Source organism: Myxocyprinus asiaticus, chromosome 45 (assembly GCF_019703515.2).
Source record: "Myxocyprinus asiaticus isolate MX2 ecotype Aquarium Trade chromosome 45, UBuf_Myxa_2, whole genome shotgun sequence".
In the NCBI taxonomy this organism is placed as follows: Eukaryota; Metazoa; Chordata; class Actinopteri; order Cypriniformes; family Catostomidae; genus Myxocyprinus; species Myxocyprinus asiaticus.
In genome coordinates this window covers 28,263,630-28,286,264 of record NC_059388.1, presented here as the reverse complement: position 1 = coordinate 28,286,264, position 22,635 = coordinate 28,263,630, and the positions used below count along the sequence as shown (strand labels likewise).

The window sequence follows — 22,635 nt, the reverse complement described above, 5'->3', positions numbered from 1 at the left end:
TGAATGATTGGCCTTTCCAGATTTTGATCCATGGATCTTGTCCCATTGGTTTGAATTATGAACATAATAAATATCATGTAGATTGAATAAAACTGCATCTATTTAAGTGATGAAAAGTGATGTTCAAAGACAACTTACGCATTTGTAACGTGTGGCATAAGGTCAAACTATTCGGTTAATTTCACAGGTTAGTGTGCTTTTGCACGCCACAATACTAACAAGAGATAGTTCAGAGAAATTTCTATGTCCACAAGATCGCGCAATTGTCCAACAATCATCTCAGCCAGTGGGTCCAACGAGAACACAAGTAAACCTAAAATAAAAGCTAAAATATGAACGTGTCAGTGATTAAATTATATTGTAAAGTACAAGTACGCACATCTCTTACATTAAACCTCAATATAACATCAGAAAGCCCTGCTGCAATGTTTCCACACCAAATGCAAAAGCGCCCTTGACGCACGAGAGTGGCATGCTGCACTAGCTATTTATCTTTTTATATTTCTTAACTATGTCTCTAAATATTTGTTTGTTTGTTGTTGTTGTTTTACTAATAAATGCTCTTTTTGTGAATTCCTTTCGTTCCTTATAAAGCTGAGCCAAGCCATGTTGCACTACTTCTAAAGGTTCGTTGCGCATGCGCATTGACAGCGCTCCTCCAGCCTCATTGACTTGTGCGAAAACACCTTTCAGTCATGACAGTAGGATGCCAGTCACAGAGAATCACTGAATGCATCAATGACACTTGTATTATTACAGTTAATATGACAGCATGCACAGAGCACGGGACAATAAATAAAGTGCCTTTGGTGTTTAAGGTGTCACCTGGAGAGGCGCGCGGGACATTCCCATGGCTAAAACCAAGAACAACAGCAAACTGGACACTTTTCTTAAGAGAAACACTAGCCGTGATTTATACGAGCGGATCCGAGCCTGCGAGCCGTGTGTGGTGGTGTCAGGCTCGGTGAAGAAGGTTTTCATGCATGTGATATTGAGCGATGAGCGCATCTACCTGAGCGAATATCACCCGCGCGCGCTGCGCAAGGCGCTCAGCTTCAGAAACATCACGAGCATTGAGCTGGTGAGCGCGCAGCAATTATCATTATTATCTGATAGAAATATTCATGTTATCATATATATTTTTTTAAGTTTAGCCGCTTATTTACATTTTAATTCTTAAAAACACAGTAAAGTACAGTATCTACAACACCATAAATACAGTATCCTATAAACACCAGACGGTACAATAAATGTAGTGTAGCAAAAAAAATAAAAATAAAAATAAAAATAAATAAAATAAAATTATAGAGAGAGAGAGAGAGAGAGAGAGAGAGAGAGAGAGAGAGAGAGAGCAACAACAACATTTAATATTTTTGAATAGGGCCTAACTATTACAAATGCAATTGTTTATGATTGCATATTTACTGAGAGACTACATGGAAACTGGCTATTTAGTTTTAATTGATCAGACCACCACATTTTAAACTTTCCCTTATACATTGATATAAGGCTGACTTTAACCTGAAATCTTGATGTTGAAAAAAATGTTCTAGGATATGTTATTGTCATCTTCATAACAGTATAAGTTTAACATGTAGAGAAAATTAAAAGGCCCTGCTCTGCATATTGCATATAACATAAACATTGATTTTGCACAAATTCAGCATTTGCAATGCAAAATTGAGGCTGTTTAAATGACGGTGGCTTTACACTCAATTTTTGTACATGTCTCAACATTAATTTACTCACTCAATTGCTTATTATTATTTAATTATGTATTCATTATTTATTTAGGTTACTTATTTATTCATCATTTACCACTGAGCCTGTGTTTTAAATGTCAAATTGAGTGTAATTTGTCCCTTAAGCAGCGATGACTGGCCAGAGGCTTGTGGCAGAAAGACAATGCTAATTATAGAGAGAGGACATTTACTTATCCTGCCATGTTAAATTGCTTAAAGAAGGTTTGTTTGGTAAGCTTGTGCATTTACCCAGCTCAAAGCATGAGTCATGGAAAGTTTCAGCACTGAAAGTCTTTAAAACATTTTTTTTTTTTTTTTTTTTGTAAATGTCACGTTGTAGAACTATTAGGAAAAGCAATTAATTTGCCATTTTAGTGTAGGAGCAATAGCATATTCCTTGGCCTGCTGTTGTGAAGGCAACATGCACACTTTATATTTAGATATGCATAGTATATATGCATTAATGGCATGATGATAGTTAAAAGGTCATTAATTCCTACTTCAAAAGAGTCACAGTTTACAAGATGATCCCTGTGTACTTTGATTGAGCAGCTTACACTAATGTAATAATAAGATAAGCCATTGGAGAATGGTCAATGTCAGATTCAAACCACGATTAAAAGCAAGTTACACTGTCTGATTTTGGGAGGCACTGGTGTATAATAATAATTTTTAATAATAATAGAGTAGTGTTATTGGTTAGATGCTTTAACCAGTTTCATTATTGAATGGATGCAATTGTGTTGAGGACTTCTTTTGCATGTCAAACCTGAAACTCTCTAATATACAACATCTCTGCTCATAGATCAATGATTGGCCAGATTTCCTCAGCGGACGGGACCGAGAACGTTCATTGCATATTCGTGTTGTCCATACTGCAAATAATGCTGGAAAAAAGAGCGAAGCACCCCAAGGATCAAGCCAGAACAAGCCAGAATGTCCATCTGTGTCTCCATCGCAACGCCATGACTTGGGTGTCCGCCAATCCCTGGAGGGTAAAGTGAAGCTATTTTAGTCTTAATTTAATTAAATCAAGAATTAATAATTAAGAACTGATTTAAAGGGATAGTTTACCCAAAAATGAAAATCCTCTCATCATTTACTCATCCTCATGCCATCCCAGATGTGCATGACTTTCTTTCTTCTGCTGAACACAAATTAAGATTTTTAGAAGAATATCTCAGCTCTGTAGGTCCATACAATGCAAGTGAATAGTGGCCAGACCTTTCAAGCTCCAAAAAGCACATAAAGGCAGCATAAAAGTAATCCATATGACTCCAGTTGTTAAATTCATGTCTTCAGAAGCGATATAATAGATGTGGGTGAGAAACAGATCAATATTTAAGTCCTTTTTTACTATAAATCTCTACTTTCACTTTCACATTCTGAATGTTGCCACCATGGGAGACTTAGAAACAGTGCGTCCAAGTCCGTAGACTGCTCAACACAGATATTAGTCACTTTCCTATGTTGTATGAAATAATATGCAAAACATGTCTACATACAGTAACTGTTGGCTATATTTAGATGACTAGATTTTTTTTGCCCTCAACAGTGTGATAAACCCTTAATCTCATTAGCTAAGGTTCCTGACCTACCTAGCAGGTATATGTGCTAATCAATTAGCCCTTTCACCTTTCTAAGTAAGAGCGGCAGTACTGAAACCTGCATAACCCATATTGACCTGTGTGTCTGTGCTGTATGTGTCAGGTCTGTCTGTGACAAGGAAGAGGATGTGCACCCTCACGGCCCGGCCATGCTCTCCTCCTCATCACACTGTCTTACACTCACACACAGGCAGTGCTGGAAAGCAGCTTAACCAGTGCAGGATAAACATTTAAACCAGTAAGGTTATCTATGGGGAACAGAACAGCACTGTGGCTACAGGACACACAAGGGCACTCAGCCTTTACACATAATGAATGGAGAGCTGAGGAAAACTTTTCTGATGCAATTGAAACTTTGTAATGCAGCACTTTTCCCACTACTGTCTCCTTAAGATGAACCGCTTATGTTGTATCCTTCCTCATTTTGTAAGTCGCTTTGAATAAAAGTGTCTGCTAAATAAATAAATATAAATGTAAAGAGCATTCACTCATTCAGAAATTCACATCAAATCCTTTCAGTGATGTAAAAGAATTAATTTCACAAAACCTTTCAAGCATATGTTGTATATTTCACCCCACAATCAAAAGAAAAAAGCAATCAAGAAAATGAAGCCTATTCTTGTTTAGACCATCAAAATTTGTGCATTATTTTCATGAAAATTACCGGTAAGCATATATTCCCCTCACAATTCTTATCACTGTAATGCGAAAGAATTTAAGTATTTATTTGTAACATATTGGTACTGCCTTTAGCTTATGCTGATTTAAATAGAAAAATCATTGTGTTACAGTATTTTATTACTGTAATGTATTAGAGTAATGGGAATTAAATAGAAAACTCAAAGATAATATAGCCGGACACAGTAAAATAATGAAAATATGGATGAAAAACAGTTTTCATTTTATAAATATAATATAAAAATCTGCTTTATAAATATAGATTTTATATATATATATATATATATATATATATATATATATATATATATATATATATATATATATATATTTCTGTGCCAGAAATGAACCTTTTTGTTAGGTGGCAATATTTGCCCCATGGATTTTCTTTCCTTTTTTCTTTTTTTTTCCTTTTTACATTTATGAGAGTACATAGTTTCTAATAATAATAATAATAATAATTATATATATATATATATATATATATATATATATATATATATATATATATATATATATATATATATATATATATATATCTAATTCTTCCAGTTAATCTCTTTATTAACATAAATTCTCTGTCTGAGTAATTATATTTTATGTTTTATGCAATAATATTTATACCAAGGCCTAATATAAAAGATGAATAAATATATCAGTTGTTGCAATTAAAATATGGGGGGCTTTTTTGGCTTGCATTTAGAATTTTGGGGAAAGTTTTGTCACTTTCTGTTGCATTTGTGCTCCAAACCCCTGTTCATTTCTGACCTGATATTTATCAGATATTTATATATATATAAAATTGCATATCTATCTATAAAGCACATTTTCCCTCCAAAATGTTCTCCATTTTACTGTAATATGTCTGGCTGTATTACTTTTAAAGTTTTCTATTTAATTCCCATTATTTTCATCAGTGTATATATACATATATACAGGTGCATCTCAATAAATTAGAATGTCGTGGAAAAGTTCATTTATTTCAGTAATTCAACTCAAATTGTGAAACTCGTGTATTAAATAAATTCAATGCACACAGACTGAAGTAGTTTAAGTCTTTGGTTCTTTTAATTGTGATGATTTTGGCTCACATTTAACAAAAACCCACCAATTCACTATCTCAAAAAATTAGAATATGGTGACATGCCAATCAGCTAATCAACTCAAAACACCTGCAAAGGTTTCCTGAGCCTTCAAAATGGTCTCTCAGTTTGGTTCACTAGGCTACACAATCATGGGGAAGACTGCTGATCTGACAGTTGTCCAGAAGACAATCATTGACACCCTTCACAAGGAGGGTAAGCCACAAACATTCATTGCCAAAGAAGCTGGCTGTTCACAGAGTGCTGTATCCAAGCATGTTAACAGAAAGTTGAGTGGAAGGAAAAAGTGTGGAAGAAAAAGATGCACAACCAACCAAGAGAACCGCAGCCTTATGAGGATTGTCAAGCTAAATCGATTCAAGAATTTGGGTGAACTTCACAAGGAATGGACTGAGGCTGGGGTCAAGGCATCAAGAGCCACCACACACAGACGTGTCAAGGAATTTGGCTACAGTTGTCGTATTCCTCTTATTAAGCCACTCCTGAACCATAGACAACGTTAGAGGCGTCTTACCTGGGCTAAGGAGAAGAAGAACTGGACTGTTGCCCAGTGGTCCAAAGTCCTCTTTTCAGATGAGAGCAAGTTTTGAATTTCATTTGGAAACCAAGGTCCTAGAGTCTGGAGGAAGGGTGGAGAAGCTCATAGCCCAAGTTGCTTGAAGTCCAGTGTTAAGTTTCCACAGTCTGTGATGATTTGGGGTGCAATGTCATCTGCTGGTGTTGGTCCATTGTGTTTTTTGAAAACCAAAGTCACTGCACCCATTTACCAAGAAATTTTGGAGCACTTCATGCTTCCTTCTGCTGACCAGCTTTTTAAAGATGCTGATTTCATTTTCCAGCAGGATTTGGCACCTGCCCACACTGCCAAAAGCACCAAAAGTTGGTTAAATGACCATGGTGTTGGTGTGCTTGACTGGCCAGCAAACTCACCAGACCTGAACCCCATAGAGAATCTATGGGGTATTGTCAAGAGGAAAATGAGAAACAAGAGACCAAAAAATGCAGATGAGCTGAAGGCCTCTGTCAAAGAAACCTGGGCTTCCATACCACCTCAGCAGTGCCACAAACTGATCACCTCCATGCCACGCCGAATTGAGGCAGTAATTAAAGCAAAAGAAGCCCCTACCAAGTATTGAGTACATATACAGTAAATGAACATACTTTCCAGAAGGCCAACAATTCACTAAAAATGTTTTTTTTTATTGGTCTTATGATGTATTCTAATTTGTTGAGATAGTGAATTGGTGGGTTTTTGTTAAATGTGAGCCAAAATCATCACAATTAAAAGAACCAAAGACTTAAACTACTTCAGTCTGTGTGCATTGAATTTATTTAATACACGAGTTTCACAATTTGAGTTGAATTACTGAAATAAATGAACTTTTCCACAACATTCTAATTTATTGAGATGCACCTGTATATATCATGAAATTGTATTTGCCATTTCAAATTTAACTTGAAACACCATTGTGGTTCCTAATTTGACAACTTTGTGAAAATGTTTATTTGTCATTTTAGATAAACCCCAAATGATTAGTGTTCCAACAACATATAATACTGTCAAAGGAAACTGAAATAGTTCTGACGCTTTATGATACTTTCCCACCCATCTATCTCGCTCTCTCTCTCTATCCTACAGAGATGAGCCATGTACTCTTGTCGACATGTTCAGCTCCATCTGAGTCCTCGGCCTGGAGAATCTCTCCCACATCAATGAGGTAAAAGCTTTTCAGCATTAATGGCCTCACTAACACATTCTCAGTGCTGTATGACTCCTGTCTGTTTGTGCCATCACAATTACAGGGCAGCACTGACCCATTCAAAGGTTTTTACGGCCTCTGACGCTACAATGCAGAATGAACAAACTCAGTTTTAAGAGGCATTTGCTTAGTAACTTTAGCAAGCCATCTTATTAAACAAACTGGTGGGAGAATAAATGTAGAGACATTCTGAATCCCACTGCTCTGTGTCTCACAGAAAGCACAGGATCTCTCTGTTGTGCTTCGTTGCCTAGAAACTAAATTAAGTTCATATCTTTGCTAAGCTCACACAGTGTAGGCGATACAGGTATGAGGGTCCAAAGGTTATCAAAATCTGAACTGTTAAATATTTAAATAGGCATTACAAAACTTACAAAGCATTGTCACATGGATTAACTGGATTAAATAATTGGATGAAATAGGCAAATAGCTTCAATAATGAGGCATATGTAGATAATTAAATCAAGTTGACTTGTATTTGTATTGCACTTTGGTCTAGAATTTATAATAGCTTCACTTTATGCATTATACATGCTAGAAGAGTGTTACGTTGTCATGGCTGGTTTATTAGAGAATCAAACTGTGGTTTCTCCTCCACCCTGTACCTCTGACGGCCTGCTGGGAGAACATCAGGAGCACAGGGGGAACGTTGGCCTAGAAACTAAATATTACATCAGAGAAAACAGAGATGGATGGAGCAAATGAGAGAAAGAGAGATGTGGATATTGAATTGAATTTCTGAATTCATAATTTTCTTTTCTTTATTAAAGTCAACATGAAATCAAAATTTGCCCTATTTATTATCTTACTGGGTTATACTCAAGGGCATAGGTTTGGCTTGATCCTTGCAGCGTGAAGCATTTACAGGTTTCCATTGATCATGGTATAAATATTGGTGGAGTTGTACTTGCTTGTTTTGATTATTGGGTGGGTTAACTCCCCACCATCACCCCCGGAATCTACGCCCCTGGTTATACTAACCTGTTGTGTCCTATTAAAAAAAAATCAGTTTATGTTATTACAACAATAAATGCCTATAATCTCTTATCAAAATATTATAACTTGCTCCACCTCTGTCACCAAGCCCTTCCAAACACCTTTTATATAGGGTACTTTTCACACTCCAATCAGTTACCAAAGGATAAAATTAAGTCCCGACCTACATTCTTTTCAACCAGGGGCCCTATTTTAAGAGCGCAAGCGTTACGCTCAATGCCTTGCCTTAAGTCATAAGCGCAAAGTCAATGGGCATGGCCATGAAGTTTTGGTGTTTTTGTGCAAGCATGCACTAAGTCTAGGCGCAAGTGGGTTTGGCGAAATCATGCGTGCAATGCGCAAAAGGCTGGGTCAAGTGCAGTTTAATTCTGAGGTTCTTATACGGTTATTCCAGCATCTGTATCCTATTATATAGTCCATTCCCTCAAGCACCAATGATTGAAACAAAGACTGCACATTCATAAGAAGTTGGTTGTGTAAATGGACTGTATGCAATGAATTAAAAGAATAGAAATATGGACTTACGTTCTTTTGTGCATTAACTGCGTCCTTGATGAATGCCAGGCATATTTCTATGACAGTGACACACGCTCCTTTTATATGCATGGTAAATGCGATTCTCATCAGCATGTACAGTATGCTCCTTTGAATGTAAGTATTATTAATCATTTTCATCTACTGACACACACATCATGGTTAGTATTAACAGTGATTGTATGTGAACGCTCTTCACTTCTACCAGTCGATTTTGATCAAATAAATTCATTTATTGAAACACGAACAAATTAAACCAAATATATTTCTAAATTCAAATTACATTTAAATCGAAATGAAAATACATGTATAATCAAAATAACACAGTGGTCAAAAATACCAAATCATACCAAATCCAAACATTTTAATCTGTCCAACTTCTTCCACCGGCCACTTTTGCGGTGAAAAAACAAACAAAAAAACAACAGTAAATTAGATAATAAAAACAATTGCAAATATAAACATAATGATAATTATTGAAAAATAAGCCATTACCTTTATATAGTTTAACACATTCTCACTATTATTATTTTTCTCAAAACGGCTACGACAGTGATTGTCAGGGATTTTATTTAATGTTCCACTACACTGTAAAATGTAATAAGTTGACTACTTAAAAAAGTGAGAAAACCAATTGCCTTTAAAAAATCAAGTAATCAATAATCAAATTTGGATCAAGTAAAGTAGACTATTCCCAATTCACTTTACTTGAGCCAAATAAGTACATTTACTGCCAAATAAGTACATTTTACTTAGATTTTTTTAAGGCAATCAGTTTACATGCTTTTTTAAGTAAGTATAACTAACTGTATATTTTAAGAGTTTGGACATAAACTTTATTACTATCTACTGGTGGAATCTCCAAACTGCAAATTCAGGAACTGAATTTGGACTTTGTGTGAGTTAAGAGGTGGTATTGAAACGTCTTAGCGCAACGACCAAATTCTTAGGAAAATAGCAAATTGCACTTTGCACCACTTCATTTACATACAGTACACCCACAGTTTGGGCACCTACACCCACAGTAGCGCAAAAACTCCCACACACTCCCATTTGTGCTGGCACGAAAACTGCACTTAGAATTAGCACTCTCGTGAAAAATTGGATAAGACATTGCGCACGTCTGTAGCGTGTAGTGCTGCGCTTTGCACACTCACGAAATTAGAGCCCTGGGTCTCATAGAATCACGTTACAACACTTACATTTTTGGAAAACAGTTTTGACGTGGATCGTTGTATTTATGGTGGCAGTTTCTTGAAATAAACACTAGAGGTGCTACAACATCAATGACTTTTATTCGCTTTCACACAAATCACAAGTAAAACGGCAGATTATTAGTTCATAAAAATGTTGCCCTTTTCCTCACACAATGCTGTCTTATGAGATCTAAACACTTTTACTATAGCGCATGACTTGTGATAGACATTTTAACATTTGCATTACATAACCAACTACATTTACAAGCTTGTTAAAGTGCGATCAAATTGCGCAGTAGCTCAACTGATAGAGTGTTGCACTTGTGATGCAAAGGACTGGGGTACGAGTCCTGAAGAGTCGACACGTGAGCCGAAAGTGTCATAAAAGCATCACAAATTGACATTGTGTTTTTCATCTTACATTTGCTTTTTATGACACTATTGGTTAGGTTTAGGTTTAAGGTTTAGGATAGGGAGGTCGGTTTTGTCGATTTAAAACTCAATAGAGCGTTAACCTTAAAAACCTCATCTGTTTGGGAGAACATTTAACTCGCTTTTAGCGCCAAACAGTGGACATTTCACCTTGAAACTGCCACAATGCATTTAATGAACCACGTAATATAATTTAGCAAAAATGTCGCCACAGTCACGTAATTTTCATGAGATCGGGCTGTTTTTTTTTTTTATACATTTTTTTATATCATACTTCTCTCTAAAATATGTCACATTAGAGTAGTAAAAAGTGTTTGAATGCCATTTCATGTCAACTAAATTAAAAGCTAACTTTCAGTAATTTTAAAGGTGCCTTTTAAAGCTGTTATTTGCATGGCATGTTGCTTTCTGAAAAGCAAGGATGCAACGTGAGCCTCTGTGAAAGAAATGAGGAGAGGACACAGACCAACAGTACATTAGTTTTATGTGTCATTTGTGGTTTTATATTGCATCAGACTTTCAAGTAATAATTTACTGTTTTTATATTTTACTTGGATGTATTCATTACATTGCTTCACGTTATGCATTTGCTAGATGCTTTTATCCAGTCACTTCAAGTTACATGCACTGTAAAAAAAGAATATAAAATGCTACAGTAAAATGTGTTAATTGGTTATCTTACCATGTACTGTACAATGGAAAAATTATATTTTATTTAACAAAACAATACATGTAATTTTACAATAAAATCTTAAAATTAACAGTTTTTATTAAATAAAAAATTACATTATGTATACATTTTATGAGTATGTGTGTTCCCTAGGGGTCAAACCCACAAACTTGATGTTGCTAGCACAATGCTGTACCAGTCGGGCTACAGATACAATACTAAATTCTTACAAATGGGGGATATCGTTTGACATCAATTCTAAAATGTACCAGCCTCCATTACCACAGTGCGTTGTCATGCACTTTACACTGTTGACAGTCCACGACGAGTGGGGGAAACAGAGAAGGGGGCCATTGGCGTCATTCAAACAGTTGCCAGGGCACAGTATGAGATGGAAACCACTAAGCAATAAAAGTCCTATTAAAAGACCTTGTTTGTCTTAGCAAAACATGCCTGTCTGGCGTTCTTAACTACACATGTGTTTATAGTTTGATGAAGAACAGAAGACAGCAACGTTTTCTCATGTGACCAGCCATCACATATTTATCGAACCGCTCTGAGACTGTTCTTAGGACAGTGTGAATGTTTTTAGCAAAGCACTGACTCACAGCTCATTTGTTGAATTTCACCCAAAGGACACCATTCGTTCCTGTTTAGCTCATATTTGTGAGCGTCTGCCATTGTCTGAGGAGACTCACACATAACCTCATGGGAAGTGTTATAAGCATTATTTAAAGCCTGATTTTCCACAATTTAAGTATCAATTTAAGGCCTTGAATTTGTGGTGTGCTGCAGTTGTACTGAGGGGGTCTGTGTTTAGCACTGAGCTTTCCTCAGACATTAGTGTTGATGAAAGAAGGAGGAACGTTTGCAGGCATGTTCCACCATGGAAATTGTTTGAGCACTGAGGCATATGGAACAATTTTCTCTTTATCCAGCATCTTATTAGAGGAGATTTAAATGGGAGGAAGTTTAAGACCGTGATCAACCTTTTCGAGAAGGATCTAGCTGCATGCAGAGCTCCAAAAAGGGGCGGGAGCTCCAAACCACCAGCAAAGATATAGGGAGCCCGTAACCCTTTCCCTAACCGTGTGTGGAAGTGACACCAACTTTTGGAGTAGGCGCAACCCCCTTCAGGAGTAACCCTGCCTTCTTTTGGAGATTCCATCCTCAGCTATACCTACTTGACCATCTCTGGCATCCAAGCCTTAAAGGTGCTGTAAGCGATTTTAGCGGTTCTGGAACTTCCACGAGACTGAACTTTTGAATTAGACACGCCCCCTTCTTCTAAAACACCGCCCTCCAAAGATAGAGTTAAGAAAGTCACCGAACAGTAGAGCAGCAGTGCATCTTCTTACGGTTGTCAAACACAGCAGTAGCAAAATAGTGCCCTCAGTTGACAATTGTTATTCATCTGAATATGACATTAAACGTAAATAATCTGCTTCAACTACTACACTATGAGAACACGCAAAAATGATTGACAGGCATAAAGTAGATTAAAGTCTTCTGATTGGCTGATCAAAGAATATGTCCGTGTTAAATTAAGTTAATCCTATAAAATATTGCCTGTATTATTAGATAAATTGGGTAATGCTATTTAGGACGTTGTGGCACTATATTAATGTAGTTAGTGTGAAATGGATAACTCTCTGATGCATTAATTCATTTATCAACAGGAAACCAAAGTATTTCATACATTTTAACCTGCTTAGAGGTGTAAAATTATATATATATATATATATATATATATATATATATATATATATATATATATATATAAAAAACAATTACATCACCATTAGACTACATACAAAGACTTTTGTCTGATTATTTCTCTTTATCTGTTACAATGATGACAGACTAGAGAAAGAAGAAGGTGGCATCATTACAAAGAGATGTTCAGCTTCGTGTCCAAACCCGGATGTGTTGGATCTGGGCCTATTTCATACCTTCCCACAACCCCCATCCTCCGCTCCCCAGCATCACCAATAACCAGCGTTGGACCCCTGCTCAGACTGACAGGCCTGCAGTATCCAGCCGCAGGAGTTCAATCCTTACACGACTGATGAGGAGAACTCTAGCAGAGAAGGACAGAGAGAAAGAGGAGGATGAGAAAGAGGAAGAATTGCACCTGTATGCTGTATCTCCTACATCTTTAATATATCTGCACCTACAGAGTGCCTGGAGCAGTTACCTTATTGTATGTGTGTGTCTCTGTGTGTCTGTGTTGCTCTTTTGTTCATAAGTCACAGAGTTTGTGCTCAAAGCTGAAGGGTGTAATTTCTTGCGACATTAGTGCCACCGGATGGAATTGCAAACATAAACAGTGTTTTTTAAAAACTTTCTAAATACACCCCCTATCTTAGAGAAAATTTGTTTTAGTCAGTTGATATAGTTAATCTAATGCAATCCAATAATTGCAAGTCTTTGCTTTGCAAACTTGCTTTACACCAAGTCATGCCAAATAAGTCACCCTCACATGATATTTTTGTAGAGATCTACTTTGATGCTGGACCCAGTGCACAGGAAGAGATGTGGCATATCCTGCTCTTTTCCAGAAAAACAGCGATGTCACAAGATTAGGTACATTGTTCCCAAAAAAATGTCAAAACCTTCAACCTTGGTTTTAGTGGTTAATGGAATATTTTACCCAAAAATGGAAATTCTGTCATTATTTAATCACCTCCATGTTGTTCCAAACTTGGATGCTGTCCTTTTTCTCTCTCCATGGAATGCAAAATAAGATATTTTGAAGATACTTTTGTGATACTTTTATATAATTTTTGGAACTTGACAGCCCATTGTCACTATATGCTTTCATTGTATCTAAAAAGCGATTTACAATAAGTTAACATGAACTAACAATGAACAATATTTTTACAGCATTTATTAATCTTGGTTATTGTTAATCTGAGCATACAGAAAATATTCAGACCCCTTCATTTTTTTCACATTTTGTTATTTGCATCATTAAGCTTAAATGCTTAAAACAAAAAAAATTCCACATCAATCTACACTCCATACCCCATAATAAAAAAGCAAAAAACAGATTATGATAACTTTGCAAATTTATAAAAAAGAAAAAACTTAAATATCACATCAGCATAAGTATTCATACCCTTAACTCAGAACTTAGTTGAAGCACCTTTGGCAGCGATTACAGCCTCAAGTCTTTTTGGGTATGATGCAACAAGCTTTGCACACTTGGATTTGTGGATTTTCTGCCATTCTTCTCTGCAGATCCTCTTAAGCTCTGTCGTGTTGGATGGTTATTGTCGGTGGACAGCCATTTTCAGGTCTCTCCAGAGATGTTCAATTGGTTTCATGTCCAGGCTCTGGCTGGGCCACTCAAGGACATTCACAGAGTTGTCCATAAGTCACTCTTGCATTGTCTTGGCTGTGTGCTTAGGGTCATTGTCCTGTTGGAAGGTGAACCTTGGTGCTGAGCGCTCTGAACCAGGTTTTCATTAAGGATATCTCTGTATTTTGCTGCGTTCAGCTTTCCTTCAACCCTGACCAGTCCCCCAGTCCCTGCTACTGAAAAACACCCCCACAGCATGATGCTACCACCACTATGCTTCATCATTGGGATGGTATTGCACAGGTGATGAGCGTTGCCTGGTTTCCTCCAGACATGACGCTTGGAATTGAGGCCAAACAGTTCAATCTTCATTTCATCAGACCAGAGAATCTTGTTTCACACAGTCTGAGAGTCCTTTAGGTGCTTTTTTGATGTGTCTTGCACTGAGGAGAGGCTTCCGTCTGGCCACTCTGCCATAAAGCCCAGACCGGTAGAGTTGCAGAGATGGTTGTCCTTCTGCAAGTTTCTCCCATCTCCACACATGATCTCTGGAGCTCAACCAGAGTGACCATTGGGTTCTTGGTCACCTCTCTTACCAAGGCCCTTCTCCCCCAATTGCTTAGTTTGGCTGGGCGGCCAGCTCTAGGAAGAGTCCTGGTTGTTTCAAACTTCTTCCATTTAAGAATTATGGAGGCCACTGTGCTCTTAGGAACCTTCAATGCAGCCGAAATCTTTTTGTAGCCTTCCCCAGATCTGTGCCTCAACACAATCCTGTCTCTGAGCTCTGTAGGCAGTTCCTTTGATCTCATGGCTTATTTTTTGCTCTGATATGCATTTTCAGCTGTGAGACCTTATATAGACAGGTGTGTGCCTTTCCAAATCATGTCCAGTCAATTGAATTTGCAACAGGTGGACTCCAATCAAAGTGTAGAAACATCTCAAAGATTATCCAGAGAAATGGGATGCACCTGAGCTAAATTTCAAGTGTCATAGCAAAGAGTCTGAATACTTATGTCAATGTGATATTTCAGTTTTTTCTTTTTAGTAAATTTGCAAAGTTGTCATAAATCAGTTTTTTGCTTTGTTATTATGGGGTATGGAGTGTAGACTGATGTGAAAAAAGTAAAGCATTTTAGCATAAGGTTGCTACATAACAAAATGTGAAAAAAATTAAGGGGTCTGAATACTTTCTGAATGCGCTGTATATTAATACATTTTTAAAATCAAAAGTTGTATACAGTATGTTAACAATAGTAAATGCACAATAAACAATTGTATTTTTATTAACTAACATTAATAAAGATGAATAAATGCTGTAAAAAATACACTCACATAGCACTTTATTAGGAACACCTGTACACTTACTTATTCATGCAATCATCTAGTCAGCCAATCATGTGGCAGTGATGCAGTGCATAAAATCATGCAGATACGGGTCAGGATCTTCAGTTAATGTTCACATCAACCATCAGAATGGGGAAAAAATGTGATCTCAGTGATTTCGACCGTGGCATTATTTTTGGTGCCAGACAGGCTGGTTTGAGTATTTCTGTAACTGCTGATCTCCTGGGATTTTCACACACAACAGTCTCTAGGGTTTACTCAGAATGGTGCCAAAAACATCCAGTGAGCAGCAGTTCTAAAGGCTAGACTGGTTCGAGCTGACAGAAAGGTTACGGTAACTCAGATAACCCCTCTTTACAATTGTAGTGAGCAGAATATCATCTCAGAATGAACAACATATCAAACCTTGAAGTGGATGGGCTACAATAGCAAAAGACCATGTCGTACACTTTATTATGACCATAGTGTTCCTAATAAAGTGCTCAGTGAGTGTATATTGTTAATTGTTAGTTCCTGATACCAAATGCATTAACTTATGTTAACGAATGCAACCTTACTGTAAAGTGTAAGCAAAAAAGCAGCTCTGAGATTCTTCAAAATATCTCCTTTGTGTTCCACTGAAGAAAGAAAGACTTAAAGGTTTGGAATGACATGAGGGTGAGAAAATGATGACAGAATTTTCATTTTTGGGTGAACTAACCCTTTAAAGAGATGTAGTAAAAATGTATGGGATCTGCAAAATGAAGAGTAATGTAATGTGTTTGTAGCTGGGAGCGGACGTATCATTTGTTTAGTCAGTTGAGTGGCGAGCTGCTACAGGAAGACATCAGTCTCGAGAGTCTGTATTTACTACTGCAGGAGCTGCACACCGCCACATACCGCAACCCGACCATCAAAAAACTCTTCTGGAGGGTAAGATTCACAAACACAGCCTGTTACATGTGTGTGTTATCATACAGGTGTGTATGCACTTTAATAATAAGAAAAAGAATAAACTTTGCATTGAGGTCTTGATCTCCCTGTCTGGGTATATTTTGCAGTCATGACCAGCTGACTACATTATCCCTTTTTACATACCTACTTGCCAAATAAATAAATGAATGGACATGAAATATTGACATATTTATGACATATTTAATTTGAAATTATTTTATGATGTGAGAAGAGACAGGGGGAGTGATACAAAAGATATGAAACTAGCACAACTATGTTAGACTAGCTACAGTTTAGCTGTCATTATACAAAATAATTGACTTCTGTATGCTGTGACTGACCAATCAGAACCAGGTATTCCAGACAGCTGTGTAATAGAACGCAACAATCTTGTTACAGAAGTAAAAATGCTAAACATTTTTTCCATAGTGGAACTGATTATTAATAATAACTTAAAACCTTAAAATACAGAAATACAGTGAACTCCGAGGTTGTTAATTGATAGTACAGTATATACTACTGTTAAAGCCATCAGTCCACGTTATTTCAACTTCATTTGAAATCCTGGTGAGGAACTACACTACCCATGATCCTGAGGGAGCAAATCCACCAATCCGACAAACCAACAAAGCAAAAAAGCTCTGCACCAACCGCCCGCTCTCATGACGCAATCGAGTCGGCCTCCCTACACTCTCAAACTACTCAGATATTTTTGTATATCTGAATATTTTGCAATAAAATAAAAAATATTGTTTCTATAAAACTTAAATCAATAGTTTTATTTTATTTCCATAATTTTTTAATTGATTATGTCATTCACAGTGCTTCATGGGACAGTAGTTCATTCCCTCATTAAAGACGGTAAGTACACAGTCTTTTTGTCCGATTCCTAATATTTTTTTGCGTATTAGAGTATACTTAATGTGATTCATCTCAGAGCTGGTTGGTTTGGTTCATGGCTTAAAACTCTTTTATGAAGAACTTTATGAAATCCCTATGGAAAAAATTATTTGGAAAAATATTTTCGGAACCAAGATGGCTAAAAACGAGGGCAGGCACTATTGCGCTCTATAAACAACACACTCTCACAACGAAATCGTAAGGATTCGTATGACTTTTCTAAATTTGGCTAATTCGTATGAAGTCGTACGACTTTCACTATAGCCAATGACGTTGCTGGACATCGTTTCCATCTAATACGCAACAATTACTTGCTTCTGTCACACACAACAGCTTTCTGTCATGTTTACACACTCCACTGATCGGTTAGGTTTAGATAAGGGGTTTGGGTAAGGGCATAATATTAAAAAGCAAGTCTTTGACACCTCGCTCGTGGAATTCACGCTTACTTCCACATTCCGGATTTGCACGTGAAGAAATCCTACAAATTCATACGAACGAAATCGTACGAAATCATATGAAATAGCCAACTCATAAAATATGTGCGAATTTTCATGAGATTGGGTTGCTAAAAGTACGGGCAGTGAGTGTTTTAAGATATTAAGGTGTCAAAGAGGGTTGAATCAGATATATTCAGCACAATTCAACAATGTTAACTAATTATTATGTGATATTCTTATGTCAGAACTCTTTCTTTAGTCTGTGATAAAGAGCTCAAGTCTTGTTAACTACAGTCTGGAATAACATTTGAGTAAACTTGAGTAAGTGTAAGCTGTCCTGTGAACTGATACTGTATATTATGATCACAATAGAATCACTCTTATTTATCTCCTCAGTCACCTGACCTTTATCCTTTCCTGGTCAAAACACTCACTGAAAGCTCTCAGGTCACTCTGGAAAGAGTTCACAAAGCCGACAGACTTCTGTAAGTCTGCTTCATCCTCCATGTAATCATAACAAAGCAAATGTGTAACAAATGCATATGTAACTTGTGTTTCACAACAAGCTCAAGTGTTAGTTAAAAGGTGAGGTCCATCCAAGGATTAGCTACTCTCATAAGAAGAAGCTTTAAAGATATACAACTTTGCAATGACCTCAGATTGACATTTCAAACAATTTATAAACCAAGTGCATTTTCATTTCTGTAATGTGTCACTGCTGTTTCTGAGGATATTAAGACAAGTGATGTCTCTCTGTTCTCCAGACTTTGCATTTTAGTTGTTCAGATACTGAGCCTGATGTTCAGGGAAACAGAGACTGAAGCGGCACGACTCAGCATGCTGATGGCTAAACAGTGAGTGATTCTGCCTCCACAATAATATTCATCTGCTGTAAAGTTCATTAAATTTGTGACTGTTGTTTGTTCCAGGGGCGCTCTTACAGCAAACATGCTGCTCGCTTTGGTGTGTGATCCAGAGCTTCAGCTGCCAGACTCCACAAATGTCTCACAATCTTCAAATACTAAGGTATGAAAGAGACCATATTGCCTTTCAGTCCAGTTTCAGAGCTGTAGTGAGAGAATTATGCCATTTACTCGCAATCATGTATGATATTTTACTTTCATGGACCACAAAAAGAGAAGTTTCTTTATCATACAATGAAAGTAGATGGTGATTAATAGCCTACTATCAAGCTCCAAAAGGATAAAAAAGTACAATACAATAAAAGTACCATAAAATTAGGAATATTGTACAATATATTCCAAGTCTTCTGAAATAGTGAAAGACCGATATATATGAGCTTATCCAAATTAATTTGGACATTATCGCATCAGCCGATAATCATGCCCGCTTGACCGATGAGCAGAAATGTTAGTTTTCCCTTTTGTCAGTTTCAAAATCTATTGGCCGCTTTGTCGATGAATGATAAAAGTGTTTTGTTTTCTATTTTTTGTGTGAATTTTTAGAAAATATTGCATAAAAGAAGTGTTCGTTTATTTTCAGCACTTTTGTGTATGTCTTATTTGCTATCATTGAATTATATTTATATATTATAAAATATATAAAAAATTATATATATATATATATATATATATATATATATATATATATATATATATATATATATACTGTACATATATACAGTTGAAGTCAGAAGTTTGCATACACTTAGGTTGAAGTCATTAAAACTCATTTTTTAACCACTCCACAGATTTCATATTAGCAAACTATAGTTTTGGCAAGTCGTTTTGAACATCTACTTTGTGCAGGACACGAGTAATTTTTTCGGCAAATGTTTACAGACAGATTGTTTCACTTTTAATTGACTATATCACAATTCCAATGGGTCAGAAGTTTACATAGACTATGTTAACTGTGCCTTTAAGCAGCTTAGAAAATTCCAAAAAATGATTAATTAGCCAATTAGCTTCTGATAGGAGGTGTACTGAACTGGAGGTGTATCTGTGGATGTATTTTAAGGCCTACCTTCAAACCCAGTGCCTCTTTGCTTGACATCATCGGAAAATCAAAAGAAATCAGCCAAGACCTTAGAAAAATATTGTGGACCTCCACAAGTCTGGTTCGTCCTTGGGAGCAATTTCCTAAGGCCTGAAAGTACCACGTTCATCTGTACAAACAATAAAATGCAAGTATAAACACCATGGGACCATGCAGCCATCATACTGCTCAGGAAGGAGACGCATTCTGCTCCTAGAGATGAATGTAGTTTGGTGCGAAAAGTGCAAATCAATCCCAGAACAACAGCAAAGGACCTTGTGAAGATGCTGGAGGAAACAGGTAGACAAGTATGTATATCCACAGTAAAACAAGTCCTATATCAACATAACCTGAAAGGCTGCTCAGCAAGGAAGAAGCCACTACTCCAAAACCACCATAAAAAAAGCCAGATTACAGTTTGCAAGTGCACATGGGGACAAAGATCTTACTTTTTGGAGTAATATCCTCCAGTCTGATGAAACAAAAATTGAACTGCTTGGCCATAATGACCATCGTTATGTTTGTAGGAAAAATGGTGACGCTTGCAAGCTGGAGAACACCATCCCAACATCATGAGGAAGGAAAAATATGTGTATATATTGAAGCAACATCTCAAGACATAAGCCAGGAAGTTAAAGCTCGGTCGCAAATGAGTCTTCCAGATAGACAATGACCCCAAGCATACCTCCAAAGTTGCGGCAAAATGGCTTAAGGACAACAAAGTCAAGGTAATGGAGTGGCCATCACAAAGCCCTGACCTCAATCTGATAGAACATTTGAGGGCAGAACTGAAAAAGTGTGTGCGAGCAAGGAGACCTACAAACCTGACACAGTTACACCAGTTCTGTCTGGAGTATTTGGCTAAGGTGTATGTAAACTTCTGACTTCAACTGTGATATATACATATATAAGTTTTTATTATATTTACTTATATATTTACATTTTTATATTTTTATATTTTTTATTTAATTATATTTTATTCTAATAAATTTACTACATTTATTGCATTATATTGACCATTGATCTCCCTACTCTCTAAATATTGGTCTCGGTATCTGCCTTTGAAAAAGTGAATTTTTGATAATATTTCATAAATGAAGTGTTCATTTAATTTCACTACTTTTGTGTATGTCTCATTCACTATAATATATATAAATATGTGTGTGTGTGTGTTAATTTGGTTTTTTTTGTGTGAATTTTTATTTATTTATATATATGTAAATGTAATTTAATGATAGCAAATGAGACCTCCCTACTTTCAAGATATTGCCATCATTTTCGCCTTTGAAAAGCTCTCGTTCATCCACTATTCTGACGACATATGATAGCTTTGTGTGAGGAACAGACCAAAATTTAAGTCATTATTCATTCAGATGATTGACTTACACTGATTCACATTTGATATGTTTATAATACATTTATTTATGATAATTACATGTAATTTATGATAATTAAATATGTGTCACAGCTGCAGGGTCTGCAGGCAGACTATCTGGATGCAGCATCTGCTCTGCTGTTTGAGGTTGTTGTGCTCTTTCAGGAAGTGAGTAGCACTTTTGCACATTTCTAAAGCATATCCACTCAAAAATATGGCCACCTGTCATACACATATAACACTGATTGCATTTACTGGTTTCCTTTGTTGTTTAAAGGCCAGTCTCACCCCTGCTCTAGGGCACTTCCTTACTGTCAGCTGGGTGTTTCGATTGCTTAAACCTCATCCATTCTTGGTAAGTCTACAACAATTTCATTTTCATTCTCATATCTTTCAGGATATTTGCATGAATCCACATGATTAGCATTTCAGAAAAGTAGAACGTATGTCTGAATACCTCCCACTGAATCCCTGACATACTTTTTTACTTTTCCTCTGTTTCTCTTTCTGAATCATAGCTGCCGTTTGTTGGATATCAGGCCCAGCAGGTTGTTCTTGTTCTCTCAGACCTGCAGTGTCCCATCAGCCCATCTCTAGCAGTTCTTCTGTACCAGCGGTGCTGTGTTCTGTTAGCATGTCTGCAGCACAGCACCTTCCTGAGCAAATACATCAGGACAGGCTTCAAAGAGGAGTTCAGGTTAACTTCATCTTGTTATTCAAGATTGATCCTATTAAAAGAATAAATAATTAGCTGTAAATTAAAGCTGGGTGATATGTATAAGTCTGGTCCTTTTTTTTTTTATAGGTACTATGTGACGACCTCAGGACTTGAGCACAAGCTGCCCCAGCATTACCCTATCAGTCAGCCTGCACAGCACCTTTTGTCCCAACTACTCAGTCTGGTTCTCAAGAAACCCTGAGATCTGCTTAAATCTCTTATTCCTGCAAAAACACAGTTCTGGTATGGTAATGTGCCTTTAAATGAATGTGCAGCACCTTAAGCTTGGATTCAAGTCTTGTGTTGTGTCTTACTGTGTGTTGAACAGAGACTGTCGGATTCTGCTCTGTTTAGCAAATTGCCTTTGTCTGCACTCGGGATTATAATACTGTAATAAGTGTTAAGATGGAGATATTATGGCAAAACAAACTACATTTTACGGACATCACAGAACATTTAAAATATGGAATTAACTTAACTATTTATTATATATTAATATAACGTCTGTACTTGTCATTAAATAAATTAGGAGACCTCTCTAATATTTCAGACTGATCACAGTATTTATTTTCAGATTAATATGTACAACAGTGTCATAAATGTTCTTCAGACTCTGTCACTGTAATTAAAAGCACTGGCAAAAATGCACTTCTTTTATTTTGGTTGGTTTTTTTTTGGATGCACTCTCTCTGTGAGTTGAGGATTGTACTGATTTTTAGGAATTCAATTTACCTAAAGACCTGAAATAAAGATTTATTTTAAACATTGCTTGTCTGTCTCATTTTATACAACCAATTTTCTGAACTTAGATATAAATAAATGGCTATTTATTTACATGGGTGAATCTCACAAATACATTATGGGTCATATTTCACTCTAAAACCTTAAAAAAATAAGATGAAAAT

The 22,635-nt window shown here is 36.5% G+C and overlaps 2 protein-coding genes across 2 annotated transcripts in view; both read left to right on the top strand.

Annotated features, from left to right (window-relative positions):
• Positions 1–22,635, top strand: part of LOC127434831 (single-stranded DNA-binding protein, mitochondrial-like) — a 106,713-nt gene that overhangs the window by 81,000 nt on the left and 3,078 nt on the right. The gene's annotated exons all lie outside the window — the stretch shown is intronic.
• On the top strand, positions 721–22,495 carry LOC127434824 (uncharacterized protein C12orf56-like). Its single transcript, XM_051687827.1, is given in 14 exon segments — positions 721–1,081; positions 2,548–2,737; positions 6,770–6,848; positions 12,581–12,721; positions 12,723–12,921; positions 13,216–13,304; positions 16,134–16,278; positions 18,036–18,124; positions 18,404–18,493; positions 18,569–18,665; positions 21,106–21,180; positions 21,290–21,367; positions 21,531–21,709; positions 21,818–22,495. Coding segments are annotated over 14 exon segments (1,797 nt in total). The 5' UTR covers positions 721–850; the 3' UTR covers positions 21,933–22,495.